General features: G+C 41.5%; 1 protein-coding gene across 1 annotated transcript in view; it reads right to left on the reverse strand.

The window, feature by feature from the left end:
- Positions 1–1,049: 1,049 nt before the first annotated feature.
- Positions 1,050–16,188, reverse strand: part of LOC129681357 (serum amyloid P-component-like) — a 29,691-nt gene continuing 14,552 nt past the window's right edge. Inside the window, 1 exon segment of the mRNA XM_055613272.1 lies at positions 1,050–1,139. Within this exon segment, the coding sequence (XP_055469247.1) occupies positions 1,050–1,139 (90 nt within the window).

Genomic DNA, 16,188 nt, shown 5'->3' on the forward strand with positions numbered 1-16,188 from the left:
GATGAATTCTTAGGGAGGCGATTAAGTCCTGAAGACTGAGCCCTCATAAATGGAATTAGTCGCCTTATAAAAGGGCTGGAGGCAACCAGCTAGGACCCTTGTAGCCTTTCCATCTCTTGTGCCACACGAAGACAGAGCTTTTTGTTCTCTCTGGAGTGTGGAGAGCAAAAGGCTGTCCTGGATGGAGATACTGAGTGCTCACTGAACAGTGAACCTGCTTTGATTTTTGGCTGTCTCAGTCTCCAGCACTATGAGAAATAAATTTCTATTGTTTCCAATTACTCAGTCTCAGCTATTTAGTCTTAACAGCACCAATGGTTTGAGACAGTAAGTATGTCTAGCTATAGAAAACATGCCAAGAAATACAAGAATAGAGTTTTGTACCAGGAAGTGCGCAACCACAAATAAGGCATTATTCTGCACCTTTTCTACAAAGTATTGCAGGCACAGAGCACAATGGTGGGAAAATCAGTTCCTGATCCCAGAGATGACCCAACGATAGAATGAGCAACAAAGGCCCAAGGAGATAATGTTCTAAAATGGTGTGCCTGGTAGTTTTAAATGTCTCCTGGCAGGGAGTCTTACTGAGGAATTACCTAGGTCAGGAATGGGGGATTGTCTAGATTGTTAATTGAGGTGGCAAGACCCACACTCTGAATCTGAGTTGCGCTGTTTTGCAGTCCGGGCCCTTGACTGTAAAACCACTGGAGAAAACTCGGTTAAGAACAAGCAGGCAGGCAGAAGGGTTGCATTGCTTGTTCTCTGCTCTTGAATGTGGGTCTGATGTGGACCAGAAGTCCCAGCCTGCTGCCTCTGTGACTTCCCTGCCACATCGGCCTGTGACCTGGAACGGCAAGCTCAGGAAAGCCTCTTTTACCTACGTTTGCTTTTGGTGAGGGCGTTTTACCACAGCAACAGAAATGAAACTAGGAGCATGTTTTCTCAGAACTTCAGGGGCACAGAAGAACAGCCGTCTTTGTGGCGATAGGGAGAGCAGCATTGCCGCCCTTTCAGATAAACTCTAACTTGTGTGTCGAGCTGCCCTAAGTCTAGCTACCACAGTCTCTTAGATTGTTATGCCGATGAGCGTTGGCCGGGGTGCAGATGTGTATGCGGCTGGTCCCATGTTCAGAGCTGAGCTGTGAAGGAAGCGAAGAAAGGAGAAAACATATTTTCTCTTTCTCTCTCTCTCTTGCTTTTCCTTCTCATGTGTGTGGTTTTCAATGTTGTGCAAGATGTTCTTTGGCTTTCGAGCCCTGAACTTGTTCTGTATCATTGTCCCTATTTCTCATTTCTGAAGTTTTCAGCTTCTTGGCCCAAGCAGCTACAGATATTTCTTTCCCTAGCCTACAGATGACCATTATGGGACTGTTCGGCCTCAGACTATATGAGCCAACCTAATAAATCTCTTTTTATAATTATATCTACTCCATTGGTTCCTTTTCCCTGGAAAACCCCAAGAAACACACTGGTCCACAAGGAACCCAGAGGCTTATGAGCTCCCATTACAAGAAGCCTTGATGAGAAGGGGAGGGGTCCTTTCGTATTTAGGAGAGACTCTGGTCCCAGAGGAAGGATTGCCCCACATATCAGGGACTTCTAACCTCAGGTTGGGAGGTATGAATCTTGGTGGCTTGACTCTTGAGTGCTCTTTCAAATGCCTCACAATATGCCCAAGACTCTCAAGCCCAGCGCTCTGGCCTGCTCAAAGCTTTAGGGAGCTGTGATGCAGAAAGTACAAAGATACACAGAAGTAAATAGCCTTCCCAGTATATAACCTTAGAAGTTTGTAATGATACTCTTTGCTCTGGTTGATTTTTTTTTTTGGAATATTGTCTTGCCACCCCTTTCTTAGTGAAGGGGAAAGAAATCATTCCCTTAAATGAAATGGTATTAAGGAATGAGCAGAGCAAATACACATGACAGCTAGTGCCTTTTCCTTTTTATCAGTCTATATTTGCTATACATTGTCCTGGATTCCATAAAGATATTTTCACACGACTATGCAATGTATTTTGAGCATATCCCCCATCTCCCTCTCCTCCCCATCACTATTCCTCCTTTCCCCTTCCTTCTCTCTTTCCTCTTCTCCTCTTTCCCCTTGCTGGTCCTCTTCATTTCACTACACAGTTTTGTTTCTATTTTCATGCCACACAGTCATACGTGGTTTTATGTTTCTGTGCATAATCTAGGATGCACAAATAAGAGGGAAAATATGTTGTTTTTGAGGAAGGTTTAATTTGCTTAATAAAGTAAACTCAGTGTGTACTCATTTTCTGGCAAACGATAGCACAGTGATATCACTTTCTTTCTGGCTGAATAAAATTCTATTCTGTGGACCACGTTTTCTTTACACATTCTTTTGCTGATACACACCCAGTGTTTTCTTTCCATAACTGATCTTTTGTGAATAGTGCATTAATATACTCTCTGGTATGTGAACATGGTGTCTTTCCTGTAAATACACTGGGGTGCTATAGCTGGGTCTCATGGTAAATCTACCTTCAGTGTTTTTGAGAAACTGCCATACTGACTTTGATAGTGGCTGGACTGCTTTCTTTTCCCACCAGAAGAGATTCTCTTCACATCCTTGCCAGCATTAGCTTTTCATTTTTCTTTATGACTGTTCTTCTGACTGGAATGAGGTAGAATCTCAGTTTAGTTGTAATCTGCATTTTCTCTGATGGCTAGTGAGTTAAACACATTTTCATATGGATACTGGAATTTTATTTAGTGAGAACTGTGTGTTCATTCATTAGCCCATGTATTGATTGAGTTCTTTGATTTCTCATTACATAGTTTTTTTTTTTTTTGTTTTTTTTTTTTTTGAGCCAATCCTTTCTTAGGTGCACATGTAGCTCACAAAGATATTCTTCCATTCTGTAGGCTGCATTTTCTCTTAACTATCCTCTTTACTGTACAGAAGCCTTTCAGTGTTACAAAGTTCAGTTTGTCAATCATTGGCATTATTACCCCAAGTAACTAGAGTCTTTTTCATGAAGTCCTTACCTAATGTCTAAGTATTTAAAAAATTTCCCTACTTTTTTTTTTTTAACTACTTGGGATCTTGTATTAAGGTCTTTGACCCATTTGGAGGTCATTTTGTGCAGGGTGAGAGATAGAGATCTAGTTTCATTCATCTGTGTGAGGATATTCTGTCTCTGCACTATCATCTGAAGAGATCATCTTTTCCTCAATGTATATTTTTGGTCTGTGTCAAAAATCAGGAGGCCATAGCTGTGTGGGCTTATATATGAACATTTTATTCTATTATCTTGATTGATATAGCTGCCTATACTGCATTATTTTTGTTACTTTAGCTCTGTAGTACAACTTGAACTCTGACCAAACCTCCAGCTCTCTCTTTGCTCAGGATTATTTTGGTTATCTGGAGTCTTTCAAAGTTTCATATAAACATCTCTATATATTATCATGTTAATATATATTATAATAATAGAATACTATGTTATTATATATGTTATATATTATATATCATAAAAATTTTGAGGGTTAAGATATATAATTTGAATGTACATCACAATTTATGTGGAAAAAAGTTAAAAAAGTATATATTTGGCCAGGTGTAGTGGTGCATGCCTTTAATACCAGCACTTGGGAGGAAGAGTCAGAAGAATCTTTGTGAGTTTCAAACCACCCTGAGCTAGGTTTCAAGCTCCAGAACATCCAGGACTACATAAAGAGATCCCATTTTTTTAAAAAAATGAAAATATATATTTTTTTTATTTTTTGAGATTATAATTTATCATATCATTTACTTTTTGCTTTCCACAGGAAAGACTATTCCTCCAACTACTAGCATTCCATAGATGCCTGTAGTTCTTTGCCTAGAGTTGAAAACTCATTAGCTATTCCATTTTTACATTAGCATATCTAGTTGTGTTAGCATTGTTCGGGTCACTTTTAGACAGCCATGTTGGAAAGACTTCATGGGTGGAGCTAGTATTATTTCTAGAAGGCACAATTGCATAGAAAAATTTCATATTCTTTTGGCTCTGGCAATCTTTTTTTCTACCTCTTCCAAAATAACCACTGGGCCTCAAGTGTAGAAGCTGTGTTGTAGATGTTAGGACTGGATCATTTGTAGACCAATTAGGACTCAACTCCACAACCCTTCACTTTGATCATTTGTGGTTTTCGGTTATATTCTGTGTTGCAAAGGGAAGTTCCTTGATGTGTGGTGAGAGTTACACTTATCTGTGGACATAAGGACAAATAGTTAGACTGTAGTTAGGAATTATGCTGGTTTAGTAAAGGGCCAATTGTAGGTTCTTTAAGATCCATGACTTTCCTAGCCCTAGGTTGTATGGATTTTCAGTACCAGTAATGTTTTCTTTCTTGTTGTGAGTGGTACTTTAGTCTAATTAGAGAGCTATTGGTTAGCAGTAAGGCATGTGTGTCCCTATTGTACCCTTAGGGTTATCATACCATGCCAGTCATTGTAGCTAGTAGGCATCATAGTGGGGTAAGATTGTTGGTTGCTTTTATCATTTGGAACCTTGCATGGTACATTCTTGTACCACAAAAGCTAGTCTTCAGTGAGGAGACTTTCAGGTCAGATCCAGCTTGGGCCTCTGGGCCCCCAAGTTGAAAAATTATTGCCTAATGTAATATTGGAAAGTGATACCTGATGAAAACCATTATGAGTAGGTTAATACTTTGGTTGGAGTGATTTAGTTATCCAAAGTGATTTATTATAAAATTACTTTACTCCTCTCTTGTTCTATTGTTCTCATACCCTCTCTTCCTTCTTCCAGTGTATGATCATGCAGCATGAAGGTCCTCACCAGCTGCTAATACCAAGTTCTTAGACTTCTCATTCTCCAGGATCATGAGGTCCTTTTCTTATAAACTCCTCAGTCAGTGGTATTCTGTCACAACAACACAAAACAGACACATACAGTCGATTTCTTTAAAAGGGGCCTCATATGGGAAGATGTTTTTTCCTTTACAGTTATCTTGTGAAGTAAATGATTTAGAAACCTGTCTAAAGTCTCTGAATGGCTTCTGGCTGTGGTCCTATTTTTTCTTGTTGTTCTATTTTTCCCCATTATGGCATTATCTAGCAGGTGTCATGGTGTGTGAAAATGAAGAATACTTTTGTGGTTCTTCTTCCAAACAGTGCATAAATCTTTTTGACCACCTCATTTTCTCATCATAGCAATTAGGAAAGAGCTGGTTTCATGGATAGAGCCAGAAACCATAGAGAATTGGATCAGCACACTTAGATTAGAGAGGTGAGAATTATGCATGATCTATGACCATACTCAGCACAGTGAGGAACATATAGAATGCAAGCAAAGACTTTAGTATAAATTGAATAATAAAGACTAAATTTTTCAATTACTAAGTCAGTATATTCTGACATTTTTAACGTGCTTCAGTTTTGTTTTTTTTTTTTAAATGCACACCTATCACCACCTTCCTTCAAGAGTCTGGCACAATTTTCTTTTGAGGGTCTCCTTTACTAGTGACTCTCCTCACCTTGATGTACATTTCTAACTTCTGTAGATCGTAGTGTGAAAGTAATGTTTGTTGATAAAATGTAAAACAATCACCTTTCAATCTCTCTCTCTGTGTGAATATGTGTGCATTCACCTGTGTGTGTCTGAACGTGCTTGCTTCAAGTGTTTATCATGTTGCACATATATAGGTCACCGGAAAACTTTGTATGCTGTTTACCTTCCATCCACCTTGCTTGAACAGGGCCCCTTGTTGGTATATAAATCAGGCTAGCTAGCCTGTCATTTTCCACCTTCCACTTCCTATATTGCTGTAGGAACACTGGGATTATAGATGCATGATACCATGTCTACCCTTAAATGGGTTCTGGGGGTCTGAACTCAGCTCTTTATTCTTGCTTGGCAAGTGTTTTATCAATGTTTCCATCTCCCTAGTCTGAAACAACCAATTCTAAGTTATTCTAAGAGATACCATTCTGCTTCCAGTATTTCCCATGTATACTTTCATCTCACTTATAATTTACTATTCCTCCTTTCTCAATGCATTTTCTCCCTTGTTGGCCTGTTATTCATTTTCTTATTTCTATGTGCTCTCTAAGCTAAATACACAAAATACAAAATTAGAAGCTAGTATCTACATATGAAAGAGAACACATGGTATTTGTCTTTTGGTGCTTGGGTGTCCTCTCTAAATATATATTTTCCAGTTCCATCCAATTACATATAAATTATATGATTTCATATCTCTTTATAGCTGAGTAATATTCCACTGTGTATATGTATTAGATTTTTATTATTCAGTCATCTGTTTAAAGACATCTAGTTGATTCCAATTCATAGCTATTGGGAATTGATCAGCCATTCTGACTGGGGTGAGATGGAATTTTAAAGTGGTTTTAATTCATATTCCCATGATAGCTAACAATGTTGAATTTCTTTTTAAGTATCTACTGGCCATTTGTATTTCTTATTTTGAGAACTTGATATTCAGATCCACAGCTCATTTTTAACTGAGTTATTTGTTTTATTGATGGTCAGTTTTTAAAATTTCTTTGTATTTTTTAGACACTGCTCTTCTGCCAGATGTACAGGTGGCTTCACTTTTCTCCCAATTGTTGGCTGTCTCTCTACTTGATTTGTCAGTTTCCTTTGCTGAACAGAAGCTTTTTAGCTCACTAATTGTTGCTCTTATTTCCTCTGCTACCAGAATCTTATTAAGGTCCTCACAGTGCCTGTAAATTCATGTGTCCTGATTTTTCTTCAAGCAGTTTTAAGGCATCATGTCTTATGTTGAGGTTGTTCATCCATTTGCAGTTGAGTTTTTTCAGGGTGAGAGGTAAAGATGTGGCTTCATCTCTTGCTTATTGAAGCCTTGTTTCCCTGTGGGTTCCTTGACCCCAATTTACCTTTACACATGGTGATCTCAGGGTGCAGATGAGCTGGAGAGCAGGGTCTCAGCTGTGGTGAGTACTGCAGGTGTTAGGAACCAGGGAGATTGTGTCAGAAGATAGTTCATTTATTGAAATTGGGGTCTAGCTTATGTACCTCAAATATGGGGTAAAGGGAGGACAAAATGAACAAGGGAGAAAGTGCACCTAAAATTGCTTAAGGGGACTTGAATGAAGACGGTAAGTGTTCATGATGCACCAAATCAAATACAAAAGCTTGCATGAGGAAGTCAAGCTTATCAGTTAGATTTGCAGACTGCCCTTTGGTCGCATGATTTCTGAGAAGCCAGCTCTCTGGAGGGAAACAGAAGCTTAGGAGCAGCCCCACTTCTGCTGTGCTCTCTGAGAGAAACCCAGGACACACACAATGCTCTACAGTCCCTCATCTGTTCACATCTCCCCTTTTGATTTTTATCATGGGGCTGTGTCATCATATGTATCAGCATAGTCTGTGAAAATAGCTTGATACTGTCCTAGAACTTGGTTGGCAGTGACTTTGGCTATGTTAGCAACTTGTTTTCTGAGAAACTGTATAAGGCATGGGGTGGGAAGGAGGAGGGCTCCGAAGGCTGCAATTGGCCCCATCAAGAGCAAGACCTAGGCAATGAGAGCGTTGGAGTGCCAAGGGAAAGATTATTGAATGCATATCAGGACCTCAAATTGTTGCAGAGGTTATGGAGGGTCTTAATTGTTCAACCAATCTTTATTCATTTGGATAGAAACAACATTCCTCCCCCAGGATGACATAACCCTTCCTGTTCTTCTGTCAAGAGTTTCAGAGCCCTTCTATTTTGTAGTATCACTGTGGCCAGAGGTGGGTCAATTGTCATTGGAGGGCATCCAATTCTTGTGACTCCCTCTCTCTTTTGGATGTCCAATGATTACTTCAAAATCACTCCTGCCTTGCCATTACCCTAATGGAGTTCTCTGGGCAAATCAATAACCATTATCCCAACGAGAAATGTGCTTCTGCTCTGCCCCTCTTGACATGGCTGCTCCCCACCCTGCCTCGTTTCATAAAAACTAATTCCTGAGGCCTATTCCATCTTTACCAATGGGGGAAAATGGGGTCTAAAGTCATACTTTCCCACCCTGGAGATCAGCCCCCAACCATTTATTTCTGGGAGCTCCCTGGCTACTCCCCTCAATTCAGGGAACTCTATGCTGTCTATATGGCCCTAAAGAAAGAAAATGGCCCTTTCAACAGCGTGTATATTGTTAACCTGGTCCACTGGCTTGGCAGATCCCTTGCCCAGTTAGACAAAAATCCCCTTGCCCATCTGCTCATGAGAGTTTCCAATTTGATTTAAAGAAGGATAGCTCCTCTCTTTGTTCAACGTGTTCAGTCTTATACCTCCTGCCTGGTCCTATATTCTTGGTTGGCCAAGTTGTCTCCTTGTCTGACCAACTTGCCTCAATAGGAATTTTTTTAATTAATTTTTTTATTAAAAATTTTATTCACTTTGTATCCCAGCTGTATCCCCCTCCCTTACCCTTCCCAGTCCTACCCTCCATCTCTCATCTCCTTTCATGCTCCTCCCCAAGACAACTGATAGGGAAGGTTCTCCTCCCCTTCCCTCTGACCCTAGTATATCAGGTCTCAGCAGGACTGGCTTCATTGTATTCCTCTGTGCCCTGGTAAGGCTGTTCCCCTATCAGGGGAGGTGAACAAAGAGTCAGTCATAGACAGTCCCTGTTCCCATTACTAGGGAACCCAAGCTACTCCAACCAAGGACCATGCATGGAGATAACCTAGAACCCTTGCACAGATGTAACCCCTGGCAGCTCAGTCACAACAGGAATTTTTAAGTTACCCTTGAACTACAAAATAAATAAATAAATAAATAAAATTTAAAAAAAAGAATTTTCACTCCCACAACCATGTTAACCTTAAAGAATTGTAATCCTGATTCCCCCATATTCCATCCAATCAACTACACTAGATTATAAAAATGTGCAGTTCATGTTCTTCACAATATAACAAACAGCAGTTCATGCAATTTAACAACAGGAGTTAACCCCCAAGGCCTCAAGGCAAGCACCCACGTACCCTAATTTGGGAGACAAAAATACATTTTTGTTACGATAGACACTTACTCCCACTTCATATGGACCACTGCCCAAACAGGAGAAAGCCCTAAGAAACTTATATCCCACATTCTTTTTGTTGCCATTATCTGTCTGCCATAATAACTCAAGACCACCTTCATGAGCGTTCACTTTGAAATCTTCTGCTCTATATGGGAAGTTACTCACCATACAGGGGTCCCTTATCCCCAAAGACAAGATCTAATTGAAAGGGTACATAAAAACCCAGTTAAAAGGCAAGTTTTTGCAATCTCTTACCCATGTAAGGTTCTGTTGGCAATAATGCTAACAACACTAAACATTCTTAATTATATAAAACCATAAAATACTTCCCTCCCCATTATCCTGGTTAGTGAGATAGCAGGAGTCCCTAGACAGGATCTGGAATTGACATGACCTCTCCTCACGATGGGAAGGGCTTTTGTTTGTGTTTTTCCCCAGGATCAGCTTTGGCCTAACTGGATACCTGCATAAAACCTCTGACACTTCTCCACCAACCAAGAAAATGGTCTGCCTTTGATGACAAGAAAAAGAAGGAGAAGACCCAGAAGGAGACACCTGCAACTGAGGAACCAGATCATCTGAAAGGACATTCATGACCTTGTGATGAAGGCACAATGCACGTGGCCTCCTCAAGCCTCTCTCTCTGCTATCTTAATGGCAGTCTTTGCTACATTATAGGCAAGTTATGCCACTGCTTAACCCCCTAATTCTCTCCCCAATATGTACCACTGACATTTTTGTTGTTGTTGTTCAGGAAGCCTATGATTGCAAGAACCAGATTGAGTTCACAGACTGCCCCAACTATGGTTGCCAAAGCTCTATCTCTATTCCTGTCTAGGCTAACTGTGACCCTGACCCCTTTCTCTGCATCCTTTATTGACAAAGGGTTGCAAAGGAAGAGCAGGCTGCCTCACAAATCTGGATCATTGTAGTGCCTGCCATTATTGATCCTGTAAAATTGAACTCAGATTTCAAAGAAATAGCCTATTTCAAAACCTAAATAACTATCTCACCGTTGTTAGAAGATGACCCTTTGGATGAAAGATGGAGAAAGGGAATCATAGGAAACCTATAGCCCACCGGTTATGCTGCACATCCCTCTGCTGATATTCATATCTCTCAACAGCTGGTGTGGGCCTACCACTCCACCTAACCCATAACAATATTCTTGAACAGGAAACACAACTGAAGAGAAATGCTCAGTCTACCCTGTCCTGGCTAAAATATGTTCAATATGCCACTGATCTGGTGCCTCATACATCCCACCCTAATGCCTCTCCGTGTGCTGCCTTTTTGTGTCCCTTTTAGCCGAGGTACCTACTAAGACTACCTTATCTGACCCCTCCTCACACCTAAGCTCTTCCTTTAATCAACTTTTACAGGTGGCCCTCTTTGAACCCTCCTACCCCTTTGTCCTGTGGGGATTTCACGGATAACCACCCTCCCCATGCCCACTGCATGATGAACGTCATGGTTGTCAACACTAGATGTGTCAACCCTCCCTTGTTCCTTTGATGTGGAGAAGTTGTTAACCCCTGCACCAACTCAAGAATTAAATATTTTTATGTTCCTATTGTAATTATTCCTCAGGTTTATCTATATGAGGGAGAAGTAGCGCTCTTAAACTCAAGAGAAAAAAAAAGAGAGACTTTCATCCCTCTGTTGGCTGGACTAGGTCTCATCCTCTCACTGGGAGCAGAAGGAACAGCAGTCTCAACATTGGTACAGACCCACCACCTAGCTGGGGACTTCAAAGACAAACTGAGTCAAGCCATGGCCACCACCACAGATATTGGTTCTTTGTCCTGTGTTTGTAAGGTCCTGTTTCTTTCTAGCTTTATCACAGAGGCCAGGGCATCAACCTTTGTTAAGAGTCTGGGAGCACTGCCAATAGGAGTGTAGAGCCATTATGAAACTCCCTGAGGCTGCTATAGGGCCTTCACAAGAGTGGGTGAAGGGTTGAATATGAGGAGCTGGACATGTTTATCTGGTGTTTATCAGGCTAGGGACATGCCCTGGAGCCACTCATTAATCTTGTAAAAGACTTGTTTGGCCTTGGAGGGGAGTGTTGGAGTGCTTATTTCTTTTTAGGAGGTCAAAAAGAGGCTGTAGGGTTTTTGTAGGAATAGGTAACCATAGTTGGACTCAGTTGAGGTTGCCTTAGAAACTCTGAAGGGTATTGAGATTTAACACCTAGGGAAATGGTAGACTAGGCTAATGAGGATGTACTGAGATTGGGGAAATTTCCATCCCCCAGAAGGTGATGGAGAGTAGGGATCAGGTTTATCTTAATCAGGACTATTTTGGATCCTAATTTTTGTTAGAGTGGAGACAAGTAAATTTTGAGGTCAAGAGGTGAAGTCTTGGGAAATCTTGATTTTCCCCAGGCCAAGATACCATTCATATAATGATAACTATATATTCCCTTTTCTAAACGTGGTTTCAAGACAACAACAACCACTTCCTGGCATATAGTGGGGCTGTTAGCCATACCCTGTGGGGAGGACATTTTGGGAGGCTGGCCCAGAGTTGTTAAGTTGGAAGACTGAATAAATAAAACATTGACAATCTTTAGAGTGAAGAGGAATAGAGAAAAACAATCTCTAATATCTATGGTCAACAGTGGAGTATTGGCCAGGATTGTGGAGACAAGAGGAAGGTCCCCCTGGGGTGATCCCTAGATCCACATGGTCTTGTTGATGGCCCTTGGTATTGTAATTGTTGCCATCTTGCAGAATTCTTTTTAATTGCAAAGAGGAGAGAATTCTATGGGCTGCTGTAGGGGTGAATATATTGAAGTTGGAGTTTTCTTTAATGTGCTAAGAGTTTCCAATTTCTTCCTGGGTAAAGGTACTATTGAAGCCAGATGGACTCATTTTAGACCCAGTCAGGAGAGGGACTATCATATCTAACAGTGTCTCATAGAATTTGGGGGTGATCCCTAGGAGAGCGTTTGTCACAATCCTTTATCTGGGTGCATTCATTTTTCAAGTTCCTGGCAAGGACTGAATCTAGGGCTTCTAAAATATCTCTCCTCAACAGGTTGTTGGGCACATCTGAGATAAGAGGTCTGAGAAGGCTGATGGTACCATCAGGATCCTGCCATTTGAAGGGAGGATCTTTTGTGGTATATGCCTGGGAGGAGCTTCCAATGCCCATTATTTGTGACCCAGAAATTAGTTTCAAATGCTGTGGGACCTCAGACAAGATTGTCTTAAAATAGTCCTGTCTGCTTCAGTGTCAGACATTTAGATTAAATTGTCTCCCCAATTTTTTTCTGGTTTATTTTTATTTTATTTTATTTTTAATTACACTTTATTTACTTTGTATCCCCCCTCTAGTTCCCTCCTTCATTCCCTCCCAATTCCTTACTTCCTCCCCTTCTCCATGCATGCCCCTCCCCAAGTCCACTGGTAGGGGAGGGTTTCTTTTTCTTCCTTCTGATCCTAGTCTGTTAGGTCTCATGAGGAGTGGCTACATTGTCTTCCTCTATGGCCTGATAAGGCTGCTCCCCCCTCAGGGGGAGGTGATCAAAGAGCAGGCTAATCACTTCGTGTCAGAAGCAGTCCCTGTTCCCATTACAATGGAACCCACTTGGACACTGAACTTCCATGGGCTACATCTGTGCAGGTGTTCTAGGTTATTTCCATGCGTGGTACTTGGTTGGGGTATGAGTCTCAGGAAAGATCCCTGTGTTCAAATTTTTTGGTTCTGTTGCTCTCCTTGTGGACCTCCTGTCATCTCCAGATCTTACTATTTCCCACTTCTTTCAAAACTTGTACAACCACTCTGGAAATCAATCTGGCACTTTCTCAGACAACTAGGAATAGCGCTTCCTCAAGATCCAGCTATACCACTCCTAGGCATATATCCAAAAGATGCTCAAGTACACAATAAGGACATTTGTTCAACCATGTTTGTAGCAGCTTTATTTGTAATACCCAGAAGCTGGAAACTACCTAGGTGCCCTTCAACTGAAGAATGGATACAGAAATTGTGTTATATCTACACAATGGAATATTACTCAGCAATGAAAAACAAGGAAATCATGAAATTTGCAGGTAAATGGTGGGACCTAGAAAGGATCATCCTGAGTGAGCTGTCCCAGAAGCAGAAAGACACACATGGTATATACTCACTCATATAGACATATAATATAGGATAAACCTATTACAATCTGTACACCTAAAGAAACTAATCTAGAGGGAGGACTCTGGCTAAAATGCTCAATCCCCATTACGAAAGGCAAAGAGGATGGACACCAGAAGAAGAAGAATACAGGAAACAAGTTAGGAGTCCCTCACAGAGGGCCTCTGAAAGGCTCTGCCCTTCAGACTATCAAAGCAGATGTTGAGACTTATGGCCAAACTTTGGGCAGAATGCAGGGAATCTCCCCAATTTTTATATTAAGTTTGCGGAGTAAGTCTTCCAAAATCTTAGAGACCTATAATATTTTGTGAGTTTCCCCTTGTATTTTTGGGGCTGCCTGTTGCTCCTTTTGGACTTTAAAGGCTTGAGGGTTTACCATCATTATCATATGTGGAACAACAATCCTTTTTCTAATGGAATCCCTTACAGCATCAAGTTTTTTGAGGAGCAGCTTCCGAGTCCTTAGATAAACAGGAATTAGAACATTCACTCTTCCAGTGTCCCTCTTTTTCACTTTTAAAACAGTTTCCTTTTGTTTTAGGAGCCACCATGAAGGCCTAGGTGAGAGAAGCGGCTTCATGGGAAGGTGTCCCAACTATCCATTTATTCTAATGTTCATATTTACAACCCTGACATGCCAGCTGGTGTTCTGATGTTATGCCTTCCCAAATTATGTTTTTAAGGGGGTTTTTCTAGCCATTAGATTAAGGATTTTGCACTCTAGGTTAATTTTTATTCTAAGAACAAAGTTAGAGAGGGGTTCTTCTGGTTTCTGCTGGAGAAAGAGAAGTGAAGCATCTCCATCTTGGGGTGTACAAGGTATGTGTGTGTGTGGTTATGCAATCTCAGGCCTGAGGGCACAAAGTTGTACTTGGTCAAAGTACCCCAGAGGTTGGGTAACCTGTTGTTCTCCTTGGGTAAGTTACTTTGACCAAAAAGGTCTTCGGAGCCCCAAGGGATATTTTGTTGGTTTTGATTTTTCACTATCTGTTGGAGGCAATAATCCCTATATAAAGCTTCCCATTGAAGGAACAGGAGGTTAGGCAAGAAGGACTGACATGTTGAACCAGTCCTGTGGTGTATTAAAAGCAGCACAAAAGCTCAGGAGAATGGATTTGGTCTACGGTACATGAATACCACTTATCTAAGCTATTTTAATCCATTGGCCTGGTAGAGATACCAGTCTAGGGGCCAAGAGAGAGTAGGTTAAACACTAACAGGGAAAGCCAAAGTGTTATTTCCATCATGAGCAAGTTTGAAAGTCTCTAATCTCGCATAATTGTTGGGTGGTAGTTTGTTTCAGGGAAAAGGTATGGGGTGGGGATATAGAGGAGTGTGGGGTGGGGGGGTCAGGGTCACTTTCTGTCTAATGTAATCAATGGCTCATTTAAGGACAGCGAGGTCTGACAGGGAAGGTCTTCTGGGCTCTCCTCATTAGAGTCATTAGTGGTAGTAATGGGCTTGAGTTTGTCCCTAACTTCCTTTGAGAGGGAGCCATGCATTGCCCGATGGCTGTAATGATGGGGAGGAAGGAATAGGGTATCCCTTCCTGGACTTCTCACCACCCAGGTCCAGATCTCAGCATTATAGGTGTCCCTGGAGATCATCCAAGGGCCTAATTGAAAGACCTCCTCTCAGAAGGAAATTGCCTCCTTCTGGGAGAGCTTAACTCTTCACAGTTTGAGGAGGGCCTGGAGGCCTCCAATCTGAGATTCTCATGATAGAAAAGGATGGAAGCACTTGCCCAATTCAGTGGGAACTCAGTGGGAACTCAGTGAGAGTTCCCAGGTATTCAAGCCTGCTTGAAACTTTAAGAAAACCAGTGACCACTGCAAATGCCTTTAACTAGTCATTTTGATACCTGGTTTTTGTTGAGAAGTCTAGAGAAGTGATTCTTACAGAGGACTAAGGGGCCTGAGGACTAAGGGCCTTCAGTCAATGCTGGGGAGTAGCCAAGAGATGTCAGTTGCCCCTTCAATCATAATTTGATCCTCACTGTGGCTCAAATCCAAAGTAAAGGAGGAAAGAAGAACCAGTTGTTCTTTAAATCAGGACAGCAGGGCAAAACGCCAATATCCCACTGAGAGAAGTACTCATCTTCTTCTGTGTGTCCAGGAGGGTCTTTGTTTTGGGGCCCTATTGTGTACCCTTGAGAACCAACAGTCTCAAGGTGTTGATGAGCTGGGGAGCAGGGTCTTGAGCTAAGAGGCCAGCTTATAAAGCTCAAATTAGGGAGGTGGGGAGGACAAAAGAACAAAGGAGGAAAGACACCTAATTTGCACATGCAGACCTTATTGAAGACAGGCAAGTGTTAATGATGCACCAGTTCAAATACCAAAGTGTGCAAGAAGAAGTGCTCTATCAGAGACAGGGACTTTCCAAGCATTTCAGTTAGATTAGCAGACTGCCAAATCATGTGCCAGATGGTCACATGATTTCTGTGAAGGCAGTTCTCTGGCAGGGAAACAGAAGCTCACTTGACTCTAACATGACATGGCCTTTGTCTCTATGGAGTTGAGTAGGCCCAGGCCTGATTTGGGTAGGGCATGGCCCTACTGCCGCTCTGCTTTCTGAGAGAAGTCCTTGATATGGGCAATGCTGTGCTGCCCCTCAATCTGGCTTGCAGTAGAGGAATTTTTATGCTGCAACATGGCTGCTGTGATCACATTCAAAGACTTTCTAGGTCTGTGTGGTCTGTCTGTACACACCCTTAGTACACACTTTTAATCTCAAACAATGAAGATAAAGTTAGTTTGTAGAAGGAAGCACCCATGTCAGAAAGTAATGTCTAATTGAGGGGCAGACAAAATAATAAGAGAAAGATTTGACAGAATAGTATATGCCCAGTTCTCACCAGAACAGAGAGCAAAGCGAAGCTACTTGAGAGAGAGCAGATCAGAGAAGAGACAAGGCAGTTTTACTGGGAGAGTTTTACAGAGACAGGTTGAAGAAAGAACAAGCTAGACAAAGGTGAAGACAGAAGGAGCCAGAGAATGAGAGAGAGCCAGAAGATTAGAACA

The sequence above is a fragment of the Psammomys obesus genome, unplaced genomic scaffold (assembly GCF_907164565.1).
Source record: "Psammomys obesus unplaced genomic scaffold, mPsaObe1.curated_primary_1811, whole genome shotgun sequence".
In the NCBI taxonomy this organism is placed as follows: Eukaryota; Metazoa; Chordata; class Mammalia; order Rodentia; family Muridae; genus Psammomys; species Psammomys obesus.